The sequence below is a fragment of the Moschus berezovskii genome, chromosome 15 (genome assembly GCF_049115385.1).
Source record: "Moschus berezovskii isolate FMDL1 chromosome 15, NW_MosBer_1.0, whole genome shotgun sequence".
NCBI lineage: Eukaryota > Metazoa > Chordata > Mammalia > Artiodactyla > Moschidae > Moschus > Moschus berezovskii.
Genome location: NC_142474.1, coordinates 62,172,179 through 62,195,938, shown reverse-complemented (window position 1 = coordinate 62,195,938; position 23,760 = coordinate 62,172,179). Strand labels below are relative to the sequence as shown.

At 36.9% G+C, this 23,760-nt stretch overlaps 1 protein-coding gene across 5 annotated transcripts in view; it reads left to right on the top strand.

The window, feature by feature from the left end:
- The window catches only part of MLLT10 (MLLT10 histone lysine methyltransferase DOT1L cofactor), a 204,070-nt gene that overhangs the window by 59,476 nt on the left and 120,834 nt on the right, over positions 1-23,760 (top strand). For all 5 annotated transcript variants that reach the window (XR_016039189.1, XR_016039188.1, XM_088844148.1 and 2 more), the window contains exon 5: positions 13,343-13,452. Coding sequence is in view for 3 of the 5 variants with exons in the window: in XM_088844148.1 (XP_088700274.1) it covers positions 13,343-13,452 (110 nt within the window). In the remaining 2 variants the exon portion in view is untranslated. The remainder of the gene's footprint in view (positions 1-13,342; positions 13,453-23,760) is intronic.

Sequence of the window (23,760 nt, the reverse complement as noted above, 5' to 3'; positions counted from 1 at the left end):
CACAAAAGTTAAGTCCTCTTCTCATCATGTCAGGGGGTACAAATATCTACGTGACATTACTGATACGGAAGTGTTCAACATTACTAATCACTGTAGAAATGCAGATGAAAAATCACAATGAGGTCACAGCACACCTTTGGAATGGTTACTATTTAAAAAAAACACAAAATTACAAGTGTTAGTGAGGCTATGGCAAAATTGGAACCCTTGTGCATTGTGAGTGGGATTGTAAAGTGTCATAGCTGCTACGGAAAACAGTACGGAGGCCCTTCAAAAAATTTGAAAAGATTACTATAAAAAAGAATGATCCAGCAATTCCACCTCCAGTGGATATATCTGGAAGCAGAGTCTCTGAGATATATTTCTACACTCATGGTCATAGAAGAACTATTCATAGTAGTCAGGAAGTATAAGCAACTCAAATGTCTTGTCTGTCAGAGGCTGAATGGATAAACAAGATGTGTTATATACATAAAATGGGATGTTAATCTCCCTCCTTAAAAAGAAGGGAGATTTAACGCTACTGAACTGTACACTTGGAAACATTGTCAGTGTACTGAAGCTTGTTAATGTGCTTTTAAAATATTAAAATCTGTATGCTCTTATTTTTTATAAAGATTTATTTGTTTATTTTTGGCTGCACTGGGTCTTTATTGCTGCATGTGGGCTTTGTCTAGTTGCGGCGAGCAGGGGCTACTCTTCATTGCGGGTATGTGCGCTTCCTGTTGTGGAGGCTGCTCTTGTTGGGCTGCATGGGCTCTAGGGGCGCACAGGCTTCAGTAGTTGCGGTGTGTGGGCTCAGCAGTTACGGCCCACAGGCTTAGTTGTTCCACCGATGTGCAATCTTCCTGGACCAGGGATCGAACCCACGTCCTCTGCATTGGCAGGCAGATTCTTTACCACTGAGCCACCAGGGAAGCCCTGAAAAATTTATTTTTAGAAAATAATTTTATTTATTTATTATTTTTGGCTGTGCTGAGTCTTTGTTGATGCAAGAGCTTTTCGCTACTTGTGATGAGCAGGGGCTACTCTTGTTGTGGTGTGTGGGCTTCTCATTGTAGTGGCTTCTCTTATTGTGGAACACCGGCTCTAGAGTAAGAGAACTTCAGTAGTTGGAACTTATGGGCTCAGAGTGAGTGACTTGTGGCTCACTGGCTTAGTTGCTCTGAGGCATGTGGGATCTTCCTGGATCAGACACGGATCAGTCCCGTGTCTTCTGCATTGGCGGGTGGATTCTTTACCACTGAGCCACTGGGGAAGCCCAAAATTTTATTTTTGGAGACTAAATATGTATAGTATTTTTTATTAGCCTGTTATTTGTTGGCTCAGTAGTGTGTCAGTAGTGATAAGCCCTATTTTTATTCTTAATATTGGTGATTTATGGTCTCTGCTTTTTGTTTTGTTTTACTTTGTTGTTTTGGTTTTTGGAGTTTGATGTTTGGTTTCATTTTTCTTTAACCAGCGTACCTGGAATTTGTTAGTTTTGTTCCCCTTTTTAAGGAAATAAACTGACTTTAATTTTTAAAGTTATCTGCCTGTTTTCTGTGTTTTACTGATTGCTCCTTTAATCTTTATGATTTCCTTCTTTCTACATGCTTTGTATGTATTTAGCTCTAATGTTTTAACTTCTTCATGGTGGCACCTTAGATCTTTGATTTTAGATCTTCTTTTCTAGTTCAGTTCGGTCCAATTGCTCAGTTGTGTCCGACTCTTTCAACTCTATGGACTGCAGCACACCAGGTTTTCCTGTCTGTCACCAACTCCCGGAGCTTGCTCAAATTCATGTCCATGGAGTTGGTGATGCCATCCAACCATCTCATCCTCGGTCGTCCCCTTCTCCTCCCTACTTCAATCTTTCCCAGCATCAGGGTCTTTTCTAAGGAGTCATTTCTTGACATCAGTTGGCCACAGTATTGGAGTTTCAGCTTCAGCATCAGTCCTTCCAATGAATATTCAGGACTGATTTGCTTTAGGATGGACTGGTTGGATCTTCTTGCAGTCCACGGGACTCTCAAGAGTCTTCTCCAACACCAAAGTTCAAAAGCATCAATTCTTCAGCGTTCAGCTTTCTTTATGGTCCAACTCTCACATCCATGCATGACTACTGGAAAAATGTTAGCTTTGACTATATGGACCTTTGTCAGCAAAGTAATGTCTCTGCTTTTTAATGTGCTGTCTAGGTTTGTGATAGCTTTTCTTCCAAGGAGCAAGTGTCTTTTAATTTCATGGCTGCAGTCACCATCTGCAGTGATTTTAGAGCCCCCCAAAATAAAGTCTATCACTGTTTCCATTGTTTACCCATCTATTTGCCATGAAGTGTTACTAAAAGTTTATCTTTTCTAGTAAAAATATTTAAAGCTTCAAGTTTCCCTCCTAACATTTTTACTGCATTCCACAGAATTTGATATGTTGTTTATTTGTTGTTGGGCTTCCCTGGTGGCTCAGACAGTAAAGCGTCTGCCTGCAATGCTAGAGACCCGGGTTCAATCCCTGGGTTTGGAAGATCCTCTGGAGAAGGAAATGGCAGCCCACCCCAGTACTCTTGCCTGGAAAATTCCATGGACGGAGGAGCCTGGTAGACTACAGTCCATGGGGTCGCAAAGAGTCGGACACGACTGAGCAACTTCACTTTCTTTATTTGTTGTTAGTTCAAAATGTTTTCCAAATTTCTCCTGCTTTTCTCTTTTAACCCCAAATTTAGAAGTCTAGTATTTATTTGCTAGTTACATTGCTAGATAGGTAATTGTTGGTTGCTAATTTAATTTCTTTATTGTTAGCGATTCCACTTGGGATGATTTTACTCTTTTAAAGTCTACTAAGACTTACAGTCAGAACTGTACATGGAACAACAGACTGGTTCCAAATAGAAAAAGGAGTACGTCAAGGCTGTATATTGTCACCTTGCTTATTTAACTTATATGCAGAGTACATCATGAGGAACGCTGGGCTGTAAGAAGCACAAGCTGGAATCAAGATTGCTGGGAGAAATATTGAACCTCAGATATGCAGATGATACTACCCTTATGGCAGAAAGTGAAGAGGAACTAAAAAGCCTCTTGATGAAAGTGAAGGAGGAGAGTGAAAAGGTTGGCTTGAAGCTCAACATTCAGAAAACAAAGATCATGGCATCTGGTCCCATCACTTCATGGGAAATAGATGGAAAAACAGTGGAAACAATGTCAGACTTTATTTTTTGGGCTCCAAAATCACTGCAGATGCTGATTTCAGCCATGAAATTAAAAAACACTTACTCCTTGGAAGGAAAGTTATGACCAACCTTGATAGTATATTAAAAAGCAGAGACATGACTTTGCCAACAAAGGTCCGTCTAGTCAAGGCTATGGTTTTTCCCGTGGTCGTGTATGGATGTGCGAGTTGGACTGTGAAGAAAGCTGATCGCCGAAGAATTGATGCTTTTGAACTGTGGTGCTGGAGAAGACTCTTGAGAGTCCCTTGGACTGCAAGGAGATCCAACCAGTCCATTCTAAAGGAGATCAATCCTGGATGTTCATTGGAGGGACTGATGCTAAAGCTGAAACTGCAATACTTTGGCCACCTCATGCGACGAGTTGACTCACTGGAAAAGACTCTGATGCTGGGAAAGGTTGGGGGCGGGAGGAGAAGGGGAAGACCGAGAATGAGATGGCTGGATGGCATCACCGACTCTGTGGGCATGAGTTTGAGTGTACTCCCGGAGTTGGTGATGGACAGGGAGGCCTGGCGTGCTGTGATTGATGGGGTCGTGGAGAGTCGGACATGACTGAGTGACTGAACTGAACTGAACTGAAGACTTATCTCAAGGCCCAGCATGTTATCTGTGTTCGTGAATATGTCATATGTATTTGAAAAGCAATGTATATTCTGCTGTTGAATGAATATAGTGTTGTAGTCAGTTATATCAAGACAGTTTTTGTTGTTAAGCTCTTTTATGTCTTTATTGATTTTTTGGGGGGAGGGTGTGAATCTAGTTCATCTATTAATTTCTGAAAATCATATGTTAAAAATCTGTTAGGGTTGGAACATTGTCAAGTGTTCCAATCCTGTCATGTGTTTCTTCATATATTTTAAGGCTAGGTACATATACTTTCCTAATTGTATGTCTTTTTATTGATACCCCTTTATTGTTATAAAATGTCCCTTTCTATCTATGGAGTGTTTGTTTTGTAGTGTATATCTGATATCAGAATAGTCACTCGTACCTTTATGTTCTTACTATTAGCAGGATATATCATTTCCCATTGATCTGCTTTAGATTCTTTAAACTTAACAGTTTATTTATTTATTGTTTTTGTTTTTGGCTTGTTGTTTAGTCGCGAAGTTATCTCCAACTCTTTGCAACCCATGGACTATAGTCCTCTGGCCATGATATTTCCCTGGCAAGAATACTGGAGTGGTTTTCTGTTTCTTGGTCCAGGGAATCTTCTTGACCCAGGGATTGAACCCATGTCTCTTGGTGTCTCCTGCACTGGCAGGAGAATTCTTTAGCATTGGCTACCTAGGAAGCCCCACAATGTTTCTCTTATAGGCAGCGTATAGTTTGGTCACTTTTTTAAAGTCTACTCTGTCCCTCTCATCTTTAATGTACCTTGTCTCATTAACTATTGTGTATAAATGATTTAACATTTAATATAAATTAAAATTTGAATTGAAATCCATTTTTTAGTATTAATATTTTACTTTTTTTCCCTTTCAAACTTTTTATTTTCTATTGGAGTATAGCCAGTTAACAAGTTATGATACTTTCAGGTGATCAGCAGAGGGACTCAGGCATACGTATACATGTTGGATTGAGATCTATTTTGATATTTATTCTTTTAAAAAAGCTTTATTCAGATATGATTGACTTTGAAGTATATGACATTTACTAATGTATAGACATGAAACCATTAACACAGTCAAGTCAGTGAACGTATCCATCATTCCTAAAACTTTCCTTATATATCTTTATAGTATATCTGAGTTGCTTGTTCCTCTTTGCAGCCTCTCCCGGGTTACTAGTGGTCTGCTTTCTATTACTGTAGATTAATTGATGTTTTCTAGAGTTTTCTACAAATAGAGTCTATATGTGTGTTTAGACATACAAATATGTGTATAATATACATGCAGACTTTTTGTCTGGTTTATTTCCATCATTATAAGTATTTTGAGGTAATTCTTGTTATGTGTGTCAATATTTCATTTCTTTTTGTTGGTCACTATTATTCCTTTGTATGGTTATAGCATTTTATTAACGCGTTGACAGATTGTTTTTAGTTTTCAGCTATTAAAAATGAAGCTTTTAACATTTGAGTGCATGTGTGACGATAGGCCTTCATTTACCTTGGGTAAATAGGAATGAAATGGCTAGTTTATAGTAAGTGCATGCTTAATTGTTTAAGGAACTGACAAACTGTTTTCTAAAGTGGCTGTACATTTTACATTGTACATTTTACATTCCCATCAGGAGCATTTGAGAGTTCCAGTTGCTTTATATCCTCTTCAACACTTGGTATAGTCAGGGTTTGTTTTTGTTTCAAGTTGCCATTAAAGAAGTGTATCTTTGTGGGGTTTTTTTTGACATGATTTTTGTCTCATTGGTTGTTATAAGATATTGGATATAGTGTTAAACAGTAAATCTTTGCTTCTTACCTATTTTATGTAGTAATGCGTATCTATTCATCTCATACTTCTAATTTAGCTCTCTCCTCTTTGAACCCTGTGGTAATCATAAGTTTGTTTTCTATGTCTGCAATATCCTTGTAGTTTTAATTTGCATTTCCTTAATGAATAATACTTTTGATCTTTTCATGTGCTAATTTGCCATTCTTGCATCTTTGGTGATATATGTTTTCAAATCTTTTGCCTCTTAAAAAAATTCAGTTATTTTCTATGGTTGATTTTTAAAATATAACAACTTTATTCACATAGTATACAATTGAACCATTTAAAGCATGTAATTCAATGGTTTTTACAGTATTCAAAGACGTGCAAACATCATCACAATTAGAATTTTTATCAGGCCAGAAATATGCACTATAATCTTTAGCATTCACTTCTCATTTGCCCTCAGCACCTTCAACCTGGGCAGCTATTAGCCTACTCTTTGTCCAAATATAATGTATAGTTGGTCCTCCAAATACATACGTGATTCTTCTATATCCAAGGTTCTACATCCACAGATACAAACAACTTTGGATCATGTAGAACTGTAGTATTATTTACTATGGAAAACTTATGTATAAGTGGACCTGCATTGTTCAAACTTGTGTTTTTCAAGGGCCAACCATATGTCTTTGCTGCTTTCCATGAGGATTACAGTTATCCAAAATTTATTATAATACCTTTGTTTGAATTGATACCAACTTAGCTCTAACAGCATGCAAAGATTCTGCTCCTATACATCTACACCCCCGAACCTTTCTGTTTTTTTCAAAATTTGTGTCATCCATTTATCTTTTAAATGATTTTGTTGATCAGTTGCTCAGTTGTATCCAACTCTTTCTGACCGTTATGGACTGCAGCACGCCAGGCTTCCCTGTCCTTCACCAACTCCTGAAGCCTGCTCAAACTCATGTCCATTGAGTTGGTGATGCCATCCAACCATTTCATCCTCTGTCTTCCCCTTCTAGTCCTGCCTCAGTCTTTCTCCAAATCAGTCTTTTCCAGTGAGTCGGCTCGTCACATGTGGTCAAAGTATTGGAGCTTCTGCTTCAGTATCAGTCCTTCCAGTGGATATTCAGGTTTGATCTCCTTTAGGATGGACTGGTTGGATCTCCTTGCAGTCCCAGGGGCGTTCTCAAGAGTCTTTTCCAACACCACAGTTCAAAAGCATCAATTCTTCGGTGCTCAGCTTTCTTTATAGTCCAACTCTCACATCCATACATGACCACTGAAAAACCATAGCTTTGACTATATGGACCTTTGTTGGCCAAGTAATGTCTCTGGTTTTTAATGTGCTGTCTAGGTTTGTCATAGGTTTTCTTCCAAGGAGCAAGCATCTTTTTAAATTTCATGGCTGCAGTCACCATCTGCAGTGATTTTGAGAGCCCAAGAAAATAAAGTTTCTCACTGTTTTCATTGTTTCCCCATCTATTTGCCATGAAGTGATGGGACCAGATGCCATGATCTTAGTTTTGTTTTGTTTTTTTCATTTTAGTGAAAGTTGCTCAGTCGTATCCGACTCTTTGCGACCCCATGGACTGTACAGTCCACGGAATTCTACAGGCCAGAATACTGGAGTGGGTACCCTTTTCCTTCTCCAGAGATCTTCCCAACCCAGGAATCGAACCCAGGTCTCTCACATTGCCTGCAGATTCTTTGCCAGCTGAGCCACAGGGGAAGCCGTTAGTTTCTTGAACGTTCAGTCTTAAGCCAGGTTTTTCACTTTCCTCTTTCACCTTCATCAAGAAGCTCTTTAGTTCCTCTTTGCTTTCTGCCGTAAGGTTGGTGTCATCTCCATATCTTAGGTTATTGTTATTTCTCCCTGCAATCTTGATTTCAGCTTGTGCTTCATTCAGCCCAGCATTTCGCATGATGTACTCTGCGTATAAGTTAAATAAGCAAGGTGGCAATACATAGCCTTGACGTACCTCTTTCCCAAATTTAAACCAGTCTGTTGTTACATGTCTGGTTCTAACTGTTGGTTCTTGACCTGCATACATATTTATCAGGAGGCAGGTAAGGTGGTCTGGTATTTCCATCTCTTTAAGAATTGTGCAGTTTGTTGTGATCCACACACAGTCAAAGGCTTTAGTGTAGTCAGTGATGCAGAAGTAGATGTTAAACCATGTAGGAAAAATAATGAGTTACAAATCAAAATTATCATAATGTTGGCTTTAATTTTTACCTGTATTTGAACTTTACTGGGGCTTCCCTGGTGGTTCAATGGTAAAGAATCTGCCTGCCAATTCAGGTAACATGGATTTGATCCCTTGGTTGGGAAGATTCCAAGGAGAAAGAAATGGCAACCCACTACAGTATTGTTTCCTGGGAAATCCCATGGACCAAGGAGCCTGGTGGGCTGCAGTCCATGGTGTCACAGAGTCGGACACACTTAGTGACTAAACAACAGTATTCTTTTGGTTAGCCAGAAGAAACCCTTCTCCAGATTCGTGTGGGGCAAGTCTCTTAGCAACAGATTCCCTCACCTTGTGTTTATTGGGAGGTCTGTTTTTTTTTTCCATATTTGAAGGATAATTTTGCTTGATTTGGAATTCTTAAGTGACAAGTTTTTTCTTCCAGAAATTTAAAATGTCATTGTACATACTCTAATGGCCCCCGTTGAATTTGATGAGAAATTTATTGTTTAATCTTATTGAGGATTCCATGTATGTACCAAGTTCCTTCTTAAATATTCTCTTTTTCTTTAGCTTTTAGTAGTGATTTATTGTTTTATCTCAGTGCAGATCTCTTTGTGTTTATTTTGGTGGTTTCTTGAACCTCTTGAATGTGTAGATTCATGTCTTTATCTGATGTTTCAATTGGTCTGCCTTTAAGTTTACTGAGTTTTTTCCCTCTGTACTCAGATCTGTTGTTGAGACCCTCTAGTGTGTTTTTCATTCTGGTTATAATTTTAAGCATCAGTGTTTGTGTTTGGTTCCTTTTTAAAATGACTCTCTATTGATTCTCTATTGAGACTTCATTGTCCTGGTTTCCTTTAGTTTCTTGTCCTTGCTTTCCTTTAGCTCTTTGAGCAGATCTAAGACAATGATTTAAAGTCTGCATTTAATGTCTGTGCTTCTGGAGGGACAAATTCTGTTAAGTTCTCCTGTGAATGGGCTATATGCTCTTTTTCTTTATATCCTCTGTAACTCTTTCTTGAAAACTGGACATACTATGTCCACTCTTTCAAGTAGGTTCTTTACTCATGGTTTAATTTTGTTGCTTTGTATTACTTGCCTTTTAAATGGTTCTCTATATAGTTTTTTTTTTTTTTTTTTTAATTTAAGTGTGCTTTCTTTGTCACTTTGATCTCTAAAGTCTGTATTTGTAGCTTGTGTTCAACTAGTGTTTTGGCAAAGACTTGCTTGAATACTAGGTGCTAAGATAATGTGCAGTAGAAGTGAGAAGGGAGAGGGGTTAAAAAAAAAAAAAAACAACTCTCCAGTGTTTGTGGATTGACTCTGTGCTGGGATCTTTCCTTCAGTGGCCAGCCAGTCTGCTTCGAGTTCTGCTTCCTGCTTGCCCTGTTGCTGCTGCTGCTGCTAAGTCACTTCAGTCGTGTCCGACTCTGTGTGACCCCATAGACGGAAGCCCACCAGGCTCCCCCGTCCCTGGGATTCTCCAGGCAAGAACACTGGAGTGGGTTGCCATTTCCTTCTCCAATGTGTGGAAGTGGAAAGTGAAAAGTGAAAGTGAAGTCGCTCAGTCGTGTCCGACCCTTAGCGACCCCACGGACTGCAGCCTACCAGGCTCCTCCATCCATGGGATTTTCTAGGCAAGAGTAGCTGGAGTGGCTTGCCATTGCCTTCTCCGGCTTGCCCTGTACCAGGAGATATATCAGGGATTAAAGTTTAGCATCTCATCAGGTCTTTTACGAAGATGCATCCTGCCCTGGGCATGTGGTGCTGTCTAAATTCCCTGGAATGCACAGATACTTTTCAGTGCTCCCAGTTTCCAAGAGAAAATTTGTCCCAGCTATTCCTCTTGGGCTCTTGGTGTGTTTGTGAACCATAATCTTTTGCCCCAGGCCTTTTTTTGTTTTGTTTTGTCTGCCATACAGTGATTTGAGGAATACCCTCCACTTTTCTGCCCTGTATGAGTTCTGAGCTTGTCAAAAGAATAAGATGTGTTAATTCTTATGTAGCCCACAAGCATTTTAAAATAGGGAAGCACAGTTATTTGCAAATTAAGTCTGCTCTGTTCCTTCAGAAACTGGAGTTGGGGTTGTTTACTGGGTCTACAAGGTGCTCTCTTTAAGATTTCTGCTGAATCCAGGATGGCAGGGGTCAAGGGAAAGTAAGGATTCCCAAAGCTTTCTTACTTTTTTTTTTTGCTGGCTTTTTTGCCCCTTGCAGGATCTTACTTCCCTGACCAAGGATTGAACCCAGCCCTTCGGTCGTCAGAGCACCTACCCGTAACCACTGGATGGCAAGGGAACTCTCTCTCCACTTTACCACAGTTTTTTTTTTTTTTTTTCTGACTTAGCATTCATTTGGTTGCTGCAAGCCTTTCCTTCTTTTTTCCAGAATCTTTGAAATTTGGTTCTTTTTTTTGCTTGACTTTTTGCTATTCCTGTGGTGGAAAATGCCTTTGGAGCTGCCTGCTCCCCCATTTTTGCTGACATGTGCTCATTTGCTTCAGTCGTGTCCAACTCTTTGCGACCCCATGGACGATACAGTCCATGGGATTCTCCAGGCCAGAATAGTGGAGTGGGTAGCCTCTCCCTTCTCCAGGGGATCTTCTCAACCCAGGGATCGAACCCAGGGTCTCCCACATTGCGGATTCTTTATCAGCTGAGCCACAAGGGAAACTCAAGTGTCTTGAGAAACATTGTCTAAATTATTTAGTCCCTTTTTAAAGTTTTTGAGTTGGGGGGATATGCATTGTTACATGCAGGAGCATGAATGTGGTCCTTGTTATTCCATCTTGACTAGTCTCCTATTATTTCTTCTTAACCTTGATTTTTTTCTTATTTTATTATTCTCTGTTACCTCTTTTCTTCCTTATTTGTGATTTTATGAATTAGCATTGTATTTTAATCCATTTAATAACATACTTAATTCAGTTCCACTTAAATTTAATATTAGATTACCATTTGGGCCATATCTTTTCTGTATATACAGGTATTAATATTTATGTATGTAGCTGTTGCAGTTGCTCTAGGGATTACAAGTTTCATACAAATAGTTTAGTCTACTATGTTTACCACTTTACATAAAATGTAGAAAACCTCAGAACTTAGATCTCTTTTACCTGCTTCTTCCACAGTCTTTAGTAATAAAATGTTTTATACACATTGAAAACTTTACAAGACTTTTGATGTAAGCAGTCATATGTATTTTAAGTGAAAGAAGGTATTATTGTAGTTTCATCAGCCAATACTCTGTCAGAAATACCTGCGTGTTTATCATGCTTCATTTTTCTCTGCATCTTGGAGCTTCCTTCTTGGTTCATTTTTGTTTTCTGTCTTTCTATTGCCCAAGGAAAATTGTCTGGTGTTTCTTTTAGAGGGAATTTGTTTAAAGATATTTTTTGGCTTTAATTTGCTTAAAGATATTTTTGACTTTTTTTGGTTATTTATCCCATTCTTTTGATGATAACTTGTCTTTGGTTATTTTCAGGTATTTTTCTTTTTGGTTTTCAGTATACAGATTATGTGCCTGTGTGTGGATTTCTATTAATATTTGTTTACCTTGGGATTTATTGTGATTATTCAGCCTATGACTTGTCATCTTTTTATTTTAGACAGTTTTTAGTTATTATCATTTTAAATATTGCTTCCATACCATTTATTTCTTTTATATTTCTCTGAGACTCTAATTACTTTTTAGGTAACTTGTTATTATGTTAAATGTTTTTGTTTCTTGTCCTCTTTTTGTCTTTTTCATACTTCGATGCTAATGTTCTGAGTATTTTCCTCTGACCTATTTTGTTCTAATTTTCTTTTTGACTATTGATATGTCTAGGCCATTGTTAATCCCATTTACTAGTTTTAAATTTTTGTTTTTACTTCTGTAATTTTTGATTTAGAGTTTTCAGTTCTTTGAAGGAATTTTAAATATTTTATTGTGTGTATTTAAATATAATAAGCATACTTTTAAAAACATTTCTGTCTGAAACCCCAACATACGAATCTGTTTTGATTTTGATGTTTTTGCTGCTTTTCATTCATGTTGTCTTGTCTCTCTTGTATTTCATTGTGCTGAAAATGAAAATGAGCTAGTATTAGAACTTGTTGTTGTTCAGTTGCTCAGTGGTGTCTGACTCTTTGCAACCCCATGGACTGCAGCACGCCAGGCTTCTGTGCTGATTCACCATCTTGAGGAGCTTGCTCAGACTCATGTCCATTGAGTTGGTGATGCCATCCAACCATCTCGTCCTCTGTCGTCTCCTTATCCTCCTGCCTTCAGTCTTTCCCAGCATCAGGGTCTTTTCCAGTGAGTCAGCTCTTTGCATCAGATTGCCAAAGTATTGGAGCTTCAGTTTCAGAATCAATCCTTCTAATGAATATTCAGCATTGATTTCCTTTAGGATTGACTGGTTTGATCTCCTTGCTGTATTAGAAATTATTTGTGGCCAAATGAATGACATTGTTTTCCTGGAGAGAGGGTTTATGTTAGCTTCTATCTGGTGTCTGGGGCACTTGGTAATTTAGAATTACACGAGTCGAATTTCTGAGCTTGAGATGATCAAAGCTCAGCTGCACGCTCTTGAAGGGCCTCTGTACTTTTAGTTTATTGGCATTTCTGACTTGCAGCCCCTCAGTTTTGCCACTGAAAGAGGGTGAGGGAGTTACTAATATTCCTCTTTTCCCTTATTTGTCCAGGGCCATAGATCCCTATACTTTCAGCCTTCTGTGTTTGTCAAAAGTACCTTCCACTCTCTGAGCCTTTTTCTTTGAAATAAGCAAATGTCCCCCAGGTGGCAAAGTGGTCAAAGTTGTATTTAAGGCCCTGGACTTCCATCCTATTGCAATTTAACCCTGATAATTCCTTACTATCACATCAGCTCTTTAGTCACATTGTACCTTTCTTTAGTCACATTTTGAAAACTTGAGAGAAGCAACATTTCAGATCAGTTATTTGAAATGAAATATTAAAATAGTAAAACAATGAATGTTAGTATTTAAAACATCAACATTAGTATAGCAATTACAAATTTAATATTGACATTTAACATTTAAAGTGTTTAAGTGTTTATTTTAGGTTTTCATCTATAAAACTTGTGTTATATAGCTGAATTTTCTGTGGTTCTCAGAGAAAGTATTGATCTGAATTATTTAGTTTACTCTTATAAAATGTGTCAGTGCCAGCATCTGAATTTTAAAGTGTTTCCCTTGGGGAGTTCCCTGGTGGCCCAGTGGTTAGGATTCTGGGCTTTCATTGCCATGGCCCGGGTTCAGTCAAGCCCTGGTCCGGGAACTGAGATCCCAGATGGATGGGTGCAGCAGCCAAAAAAAAGGTTACCTTTATTTGTTTTACTTCACACACTAACTGTGGAAATGACCAAGAGTCTTTTATCAGTAGTTGTTTAACTAATAGTAGTGCAGCAGCAGCAGCAACAGTGCAAATTTGTTAACATTTTTGTTGTGTGTTTGCTTAAATGGGCATTTAAAGGATCTGTTCAGAAAGTTCATAATTTATGTTTTAAAAACCTTTGTTGAAACTGGAAAATGACATTATTTTTGTTTACTTATTTTTAGGTTGGGCTCATGTGGTTTGTGCCCTGTATATTCCAGAGGTACAGTTTGCCAATGTTTCTACAATGGAACCAATTGTTTTACAGTCTGTTCCACATGATCGTTATAATAAGGTACAGTATATATTATTTTATTCATGTTTGGATATAACTTTTTGTTTTAAAACTGGTAAGTGTAAAGGAATTGTTAAATTTTGCTTTATTATAGCCCTTCATTAAAAAATTTAAATGCCTTCATTGATTTGGAAAAAATAATAATTTCTGTGGTAAGAATTACTGACTTAAAAACAAAAAAAGTATTATTGACTTTTATGTTCTTTCAGACATTAAGGCTGTATTAAATTTCAATTAATCATTATTTGGTATAATATTCATTATGGTGATACACATCCTGTTTTAAAAATAATCCTATCACAGAATATTATTTATTCACCTCTCCAAATGATTTTTTTGCTCTCAAGACTATTCTTTTTTTTTTGCCCATAAAAATAATCTTAATGTTTGCTTTTTTCTCTTGTATCTTGTTCTTAATTTAGTACATTTATATTATTGTTTCATTCTCTTGCATATTGGATTATTATTTTTTTAAATTACCTACTGTGCCTTTAAACATACTGTTATCATTTTTAAGTGAAGGTACTTGTTGATTTATCTCATCTGTGGAGAAAGGGTCATGGCAACCAATGCTAAGATTTTAAAATATTAAACATTTTGTAATGTAGATTATTAATATTTATTTGGAAAATGCAGAGAAATAGAAAAATGTAAGACAAAACTCATGTAAAATCTTTCCATTAAGATCCTCCTCGATTTATTTTTGTGTGCATTTTACAAGTACTATATACTTCTAATTGACTAATCACGTTAGTGGTATGTGAGATTGTACATTATCTTGTGTCCTGTTAAATGCACTGTGTATTACCATTAGGACAATCTTTGCTATTCTTTTTAGTGAAAAGTATTGCAGTGTTTGAATGATTTTCTTTCCATATTGATAACATTAAGTATTTTGAAATTTTTTTAGAAAAGGTTATTCATATTTGTTAATTGACCTTGAATAGCTCTTTGTTCATTTTAATATCGTAATGTTTTAATTTTTTCTTACAAAATGTTTTTATACTGAAGATAATTATTCTTCTTTCTTATATACTTGCTGTCAATGCTTTTGCCCATAATCTAATATTTGCTTTTTAATTTTTATTTTGACTTTATGATTGTCATTATTGTTGGTATTTATTCTAGCATGTTAATTTTTTTCTTGCTTTAAGTTTAAATTTTTTTTTATAATTTACACAACTACTGTTTATTGTTTCTGCCTTTGTTGCCACACTGAATCTTACTCTAAAGTATAACTGTTTTATAATATGTATTTTCTATAAAGAAGGACTTTCTTCTTCCTGCATGACCAGAATACACCCATCAGAATCAGGAAATTAACATTCATGTGTTATTTGTCTAATCCAGAAGTGTCATCATTATTTGTCTAATTTTCATTCATATTTTTTGTTTTCCCAGTAGTCTTTTCATAGCAAAAAGATCACAGTTTGCTTTTTGTCCCTTAGTCCCCTGACTTACGTAACTTTGGTACTTCTGAAGATTTTAGGTCAGTTATTTGTAGAATGGTTTTTAATAATGTTTCCTCATGATTAAATTCAGATTATGTGTTTTTGGCAGGAATATCACAGAAATGATGCTGTGTTCTTCTCATTGCATCCTGTCAGGTGGTACATGATTTCAGTTTTTCCCATTACTGGTGATGTTACCTTGGTCACTTGGTTAAGGTGGTGTCTGCAAGATTTCTCCACTGGGAGGTTAATCTTTATTTCCATTATAATTAGTAAGCATTTTATAGTGAAGTACTTTGTATGTAAATACCTTGTTTTCTGTGCCTTTTATTCACTAATTTTAGCATCCATTGTTATTTCTTTGCTTAATGAATCTATTACCACGATTGATGGCAAGTGGTGGTATTCTAATTCCATCGTTTACATTCATCAGTTGGCATTCCATTTTAAGGAGACGCTTTCATCACTTCCCAATTATTTATATTAGTATGGACTAATAACGACTTACGTGTTACTATTTTGTTTTAATGGGTCATTCCCCATCGCTATCATTTATTGTGATGCTTATATTGTCTCAGGTTTGTTCAGTGGGATCCCTTCAGACTCTCCTGTCTTTTGACTTCTTTCTGTCATTCTCTGAGGGCTTCTTTACTTCTGACTTAACAGTATGTTCTAGGCTCACCTTGTACCATTGCTTTCTTAGTGCTCGAATAACCATTTCTCAGAGAAGTTTTGAATCCTTTTAGGTAAGAATGGTATTTAGAAACCGAAGAGGACGTTAGGTGTGCTCACTGTTACTAGGATGTTGCTGTTTTCAGGCCCTCTCATGCATATAGATGCAGAGATACACACACATTCACACCTATATCTTCTTTATATTCTGAAGTAGATGAGGTCATATAGTTAGTTTTGATTAGTATGTGGATATATGTACATACACACATATCTATATATATTTCTGTGTCTGTCTATTTATGTATCTAACCATAAACTCCTAGGAATTTCTTAGTAATTTCCCTAAACCTAATCCAACAACACAGGGTTCATTTTAATTTTCTTTTTGTTTTTATGACTCTCATGTGAGACAGTGAGAAACCGGACTCCTTTTATCCTCAATATATTTATTTGATTATTCTCTCTTTTACTAACAAGTCTTTTATTGCTGCCATCCCATAATACAGAGGCCATCCTAACTTTGTTTAGGCTCAAACCTCACTCTGGGTTGGTGTTGATTCCCTGCATGGCTGCCTTTTTTTCTTTTTAAACCGTTCTGGGGGTTTAATGGTCAGGTTCAGTCCACAGCTCCCCTCTTTCCCTACCATGGTTGGTTTCGTCACTTTGCACAGGTTCCGACAACTCATTTTGACACTATTTCAACCCCTACCCCCAACACTTTCATGAGAACCACCCCTACTGGGGCTCTGATACTAGAGTTGAACTGTCCCTTCCTTCACAGGATAGATGCTGCCATGCTTCACTCCACCTCATGGCTTTAAGACTTTTCAAGGAGTATAGAAAGTATTCAAGGGAGTATAGAAGGAAGAATGAATTATTTAGATACAAATCTTCTATCCAGTGAGGTTAATTTTAGAATATGCTGAGATACATGTCTAACTTTTCCCTCTCCCACATGATTTAGTCAACTTTTTCAGCACTACGATTTGCACAGTGATTTGGAATACTGTTTGAATGATTATTAAATTCATGGCTTTTCCTGACTTTTTTTGTACCTCTGATCTATCTTTGTAGTCTTATTCTAGTAGCACACTATTTTAATTTACTATGGCTTTAAATACATGTTGGTACATGGTAGAACAAATATAACCATGCATATATTTTTTTTTAGATGAACATTAGGACTAACAATACAATTTTGATTTTATTTGTGTTACAGTAAAACATTTTAGGGGAGAATTGATCTTTTTGCAATGTTGAATCTCCCCTTCCAGAAATATGGCGTCTCTCCCTGTCAAATATTTTTCCTTTTTGTAGTTTTCCTTATATGTAGTTGCTACATGCATTTCTTGGATTTTTATGGTTTTTGGTCTGTATGGTGGTGGTTTAGTTGCTAAGTCATGTTTGATTCTTTGCGACTGCATGATCTGTAGTATAGTAAACCTTAAAAACAAAGATATCTGGTTCATGAATATTTAGTATAATTAATAAGGGACATGTAATTCTGAAATGATAGGAACAATTGGAAGATGGTTTGTTGAGTTTGGAAGACATCAGTTTTTTTTTTTTGCCATGCCACATGGCTGGTGGGATCTTAGTTCCCCAACCAGGGACTGAACTCGACCTGTAGCAGCGAGAGTGCCAGATCCTAACCTCTGGACTGCCAGTGAACTCCCTTGGAAGTTACCAGTCCTTAATGGGTGGTGGTAAAGGATAATGTAGAGATTATTGTTAAATATATTGGCCACTTAAAATGGACCTGCTTTGCATGTGCTAGATCCTGAGAGTTGTGTAAAACATAGAGTTTATCTCCTCCATGTGACAGTCAGTCAATTAAATATATAACTACAGTGTATGAAAATAATAATGATAGTTTACAAATAATGGAACAGCTGAATGAGGTATTATAGAACATAATGAAAGGAGGTATTTTTGTCTAAAGAACTGAGTAAGGCAAACAAATATTATAAGGGCTATGCAAAGAGTCGGACACGACTGAACGACTGAACTGAACTGATGCACAGTAATAGGGAATTTGACCATGGAAGAAATAATCAATAATTTTAGAGAAAGTAACATAAACTAGAGTAATAGGTGCGACTAGAAGATGCTAATAATAGTTGAGAGAATTTATCATAATCAGTGCAAAGAATAATAAATAATCCTGGAAACATTGTGAGATTTACAAGGGAAATAAAAGGATGATTTCTAGACTTACCTGTGTAGTATCTCTACTTGCAGATGATTCACGGTGTCGACTTATGTTGCTAAATTTTCCACATGTCAATAAAATGGCCAGTGGCCAGTTTCTTCTGAACCATTTGTCATCAGATCCTTGTTATTTTTTGACCTCTCATATTTTCTTGTATCAGTTCCTCATTTCACTGACACATTTTGTTAAAAAACATAAATGGCATGTTACCTTTAATTACCTTTCAGTAATTTTTAAGAAATGGGAAGATTGGGGCAACATAGGGATTTGGGACCTTTGTTGGGTGAGACTTGTGTTCTTTAGAGTCAGAGAAGCTTTTGGTTTAGAAAGCTGCAGTTTCCATAGAGAGTAGTTGGCAGATAATATATATATCCTGAATTTATTCTCTTGAATACTTATTGAATGGCCATGAAGGAATGAGTGTTTATAAGTTTAGGAAGGAACATAATAGATCAAACAAACAAACAAACCAAAACCACCGTAAAATGTGGTGTCATTGAATTATAAGAAGATAACAGTAGAGGAAAACTTAGAAATTGCTAACCCTGCTTCCGTTTATCTTTTTTCCAAAGGATTGGTGGTAGATAGCTGTTTTTTATTTTGTATTGGGGTATAACCAGTTAACAGTGTTGATATTTTCAGGTGAACAAACGAAGGGACTCAGCCATACATATGTGGATAGCTATTAAGAGAAGTGTTTGTTTGTTTTTCTTGAAGTATAGTTGATTTACAAAGTTGTGTTAGTTTCAGGTGTTCAGAAAAGTGATTCAGTTCTATCTATATAACACATAAATATATATATATATATACTTTTTCAGATTCTTTTATATTGTAGTTTATTAAAGATATGAATATACTTCTCTGTGCTGTATAATAAGGCCTTGTTGTTTACCTGTGTTATATATAGTAGTATGTATATGTTACTCTCAGATTCCAAATTCATCCCACCTTTCCCCTTTGGTAACCAGAGATTTGTTTTTTCTGTCCGTGACTGTTTCTCTTTTTAAATAAGTTCATTTGTATCATTGTTTTAGATTCCACATGTAAGTGCTATATATTTTTTTATGACTTATTCTGCTTAGCATGATAATATCTAGGTCCATCCATGTTGCTCTCGATTGTGTCATTTCATTCTTTTTAATGACTTACATTCTATTGTATACATACACACGACCATGTGTTTTTTAATCTGTTTATCTGTTGATGGACATTTAGGTTGCTTCCATGTCTTGGCTATTGTAAATAGTGCTGCTTAGAACATAGGGGATCATGTATCTTTTCATATGATAGTTTTATTTTTAGTTTTTTTTTTTTTTAGCCTCCATGATGTTTTCCATAGTGGCTACATCAGTTTATGTTTGCACCAACATTAAATACCCTGTCTCTTGTATCCAGGCTGCTTTGTGACTTGCTTTGGCTAATAAAATGCAGTGACAGTGACATTGTGTGACCTCTCTCTCTGACTTGATGATCTGTTTCCTGAACCCATTGGGGTGTCCCTGCCCGTTTGTATTCCTCTAATGATATGTTATATTTAGGTGGAGGGCTGGAGTATTGGGTGACTCTGTGCCACAGAGGTTGGTTTCTTTCTGTGCTCTTCCTTCTGTCACACTTTTGTGGTCTTCTCTCCCCCCACCCCCATTAGTGCTCGATTGCTCGTTTATGATTTGATGTTCTGGGCTTTTGATTTCTTTGTTGTTTTGGTCCAGACTCATGGGGGGCTTCTATATACCTGGACCTCAAGGTTTTACCATTTTATTGCCTCCTCCCTTTGGCTGGCTTTGCTTTACATCTCTAGAAGGACTTGTGAGGGAGAAGCTTCCTTCGTCTCCTAAAATGCAAGATCTCTGATGATGTTAACAGAGCCTGGGGTCAGGAATTTTTCTTGCGCCTTGCGCCTTGCTCAGTTCAGTTCAGTCGCTCAGTTGTGTCTGACTCTGCGATCCCATGAACTGCAGCACGCCAGGCCTCCCTGTCCATCACCAACTCCCAGAGTTCACCCAGACTCCTGTGCATCGAGTCGGTGATGCCATCCAGTCATCTCATCCTCTGTCGTCCCCTTCTCCTCCTGCCCCCAATCCCTCCCAGCATCAGGGTCTTTTCCAATGAGTCAACTCTTTGCATGAGGTGTTCAAAGTATTGGAGTTTTAGCCTCAGCATTAGTCCTTCCAGTGAACACCCAGGACTGGTCTCCTTTAGGATGGACTGGTTGGATCTCCTTGCAGTCCAAGGGACTTTCGAGAGTCTTCTCCAATACCAGAGTTCAAAAGCATCAATTCTTTGGCGATCAGCTTTCTTCACAGTCCACCTCTCACATCCATACATGACCATTGGAAAAACCATAGCCTTGACTAGACGGACCTTGGTTGGCAAAGTAATGTCTCTGCTTTTTAATATACTGTCAAGGTTGGTCATAACTTTCCTTCCAAGTAGTAAGCGTCTTTTCATGGCTGCAATCAGCATCTGCAGTGATTCTGGAGCCCCCAAAAATAAAGTCTGACACTGTTTCCACTATTTCCCCATCTATTTCCCGTGAATTGATGGGACCAGATGCCATGATCTTAGTTTTCTGAATGTTGAGCTTTAAGCCAACATTCAGGGGTAAACAATTTTTCTTCTCTGTCTTCCTAACCATCATGAGTCTACTCATGCCCTGGGTGTGACAGGGTTTGCTGCCAATACCCCAGATGCTCAGGGCTTTTGAAAGGAGTGTCTGGTCAAGAGGTGGGATGTCATGTCTTTCCCTCAGTGGCACCTAATCCTGTCCTTTATGCCTGCACAACCAAGAGAGATTCTTTCTGGTTCTTTTGCCTCCTTGCTTCCAGTTTTCCCTAAGAGCTTCTTGCGAGTCTTCATGGAGTAGAGCCTGTGAGTGGGTGTTCACTCCTGTCTGTGGTTCCACTGGTTCTGTACTATTGCAGTAACCCATAATCAGCCTTTTGCAATTTGTTAAAATTTTAGCTGATTTCTTAGCTTTACCTCTTCCTCCACATCTTCCGTTGTTGTATTATTATTGGATAGTCTCCAAATGTCTTGTGGTTTTCAGGTGGCTGAAGGGGAGAGGGCGTCCCCTTTCAGGCTAATTGGTTGCGTTTGCAACTGCACATCTTTCATAGTTTCAAGAAAAGTTGTGATTTTTAAAAAAATTTAAAATGACTTTTTCTTAACAGATTTGGAGTGATATTCTCTCAATGCTCTAGTTTTTTGGTGGAGTTGGAATCTGGCCTTAAATCCTTTTGATATATGAACATTGTTTCTCTTATTAAAAATGTTAGGTCAAACTATGACTTTTCCCTACTTAAAATGAAAACTTTTAGGCTATGAATTTTCCTCTGATTATAACTTTATTCACATACTTGATATTTTATTTAGATGTATTTTTGTTGTTTGGGGTTATTTTCTTAATAATTCTTTAGTTTATAATTTTTCTTCTCAATCCTTCTCAATCCAACAGCTATTTAATGAGAAAATAAAAACTTTCAAATCACCTTTTTCCTACTTTATGTGTTTTGGAAGCTCTTCTTCGTTGCATATACATATGCTTATAATTGTTACATGTTTTTTATTATTATAGAATCTCTCAAAGACTGTTTTTTATCTGATATAATGAACCTCTTCAGCTGCCTTGTGTTTGGTTGCCTTTTGCATGTTATATCTTTTATTCATCCTTTTACTTTTAACTTTATTGTGTCTTCAAACCTAAAGTATGCATCCTATAGGCACCATGTGGAACTTTTTTTTTTAATCCAGTTTATCAGTCTCTTCATATTCAGTGCTGTGAATATGGTTGGGTTTACATCTTCCATTGTACTTTTATTTATTTATTTTTTCCCATTGTACTTTTAAATTATATTTTCTTGGATTATTTTCTTAGTGGTTGCTCTTGTGTTTATAATATTCATCTTAATTTATAGAATCTGCTTAACCTCCAGTAAGATATAAAAAATTCATGGCATTTATTGTTTTTTCTTTCCTTCCCAGTTTTGTGTTATTACTATTACAGATATTTTGTCTCTATATAATAGTGCAAGCCCCAAAATAGTTTAAATTATTGCTCTATATAATCTTACACGTTTTAAAGAAACTAAGAGAAGACTCCCACAGATATATTTATAGAGTGTGTGTGTGTTTTTCTGTTTACCATTTTTGTTTCTCTTCATTTCTTCCTATGGGTTCTAGTTACAATCTGATGTTATTTCCTTACTCTAGAATAGCTTTGTTCCCATTCTCTTTCACTGTGTTGTCATTGTCATATATATTACATTTCTATATGTTATAGTCCCAACAGTACAATTTATGGACATTGTTTTAGGTGATTGCTTTTTAAATTAACAAAGTGAGAAAGAAATATTGGTAGGTAAGACTCACTTTATGGATGGCTTTAAAGCTCCGCAGTGTCACTGTAGTCTCCATTCCTTCACAGTCCATATTCATTCCTGCCAGTGCTTGCCTTCTAGGGTGTAATGGTCCACAGCTGCCTGTGTGAATGACCTTGTGCCATTTTGAAACATAAGTGATGTAAAAATGTATTGAGTCCTTAATGGGCTTCAGTCCCCAGAGTTTTCTTTTGCTGTTTTTAGTTAAGTTCCTATGTATAGAGTGGTAAACTGTGCCCTGGAACAGAGAAACTTGACTGAGAAAAGGAGATTTTTGACCCAGTGGAAAATTCTGGATATGTTCATTATCCACAAACAATGGATTTTATTGGTTAAAAAAAAAAATACTGTCTTTATCATTTCCTACAGAATTGCCTTTGTCAGAGCTCTTTCTGTGCATTTTTAAATTGGTTTATATTTATGTTTTTTAAAATTTCAGCTTTATTGAGGTGTAAATGATTGGAGTTCTTTGTTTTTATATGTACATTGCAGTGGTTGTCTGGTGTCACTTGATTTTAACTTAAGGAATTTCTTTTTGTAGTTCTTGTTACTCAGATTTGGAGAAACAAAGTATCTCAGTTTTTTTGGGGTCTGAGAATATTGTTATTTTATCTTTATTTCTGCAACTTAGCTTTTTCTGGAATTAGGATTCTTGTTCTTTGAGCAGTTTAAATGTTATTCCACTGCTTTCCATCTCCCATTTTATTTCTAATAAGACCTCAGGTTTCCCTGTATGTGATGACCCATTTTCCCCATTTTGCTTTCAAGAGTTTCTTATTTTTGCCTTTCATTAATTTGAATATGGATCTGTTTATGTTTATCCTATATGGAGTTTGCAGAGCTTTTTGGATGTGTTGGTGATTGTTTTTCATCAAATTTGGAAAGTTTTCAGCTATTATTTCTTCAGATACAGTTTATGTCCCTTTGTCTTCTCTCATAATGTTCTCCTTAACCATTTGTTAATACAGTTAATGGTGTAGCATATTTCTCTGAAACTGTTAAGTGGTATTATCAAAAACATCTGTTTTTTTAGGTTGTATAATCTCTGTTGATCTGTTTTTAAAGTTACTGTTTTTTGCCTGCTGCCAACTCACATCTACTGTTTAGTGCTTTTCAGTTCAGTCAGTCGTGTCTGACTCTGCGACCCCATAAATCACAGCACACCAGGCCTCCCTGTCCATCACCAACTCCCGGAGTTCACTCAGACTCAAATCCCCTTCTCTGTCATCCCCTTCTCCTCCTGCCTCCAATCCCTCCCAGCATCAAGAGTCTTTTCCAGTGAGTCCTTTTAGTGAGTTTTAAACTCGAGAATTCTATTGGTTATTGGTCTTTGTCGCCTAGGTACAACATCTTGACTCCCCTTAAAGGCAGTTACCAGTGCCTGCTTTTTTTTTTTCTGTGACTGAATCATACTTTTTATTTTCATGTCTTATAATTTTTTGTTAAAAATTAAGCATGTTAGGTAATGTAGCCACTCTAGAGAATGATTATTCTTCTCCCTGTGGAGACAGAAGCTCTTGCGCTAGTGCTTTCTCTGGAGCTGGGGGTGGAGACAGCACCCTGCTTCTGCTGAACAGACACCTGTACTCTGAAA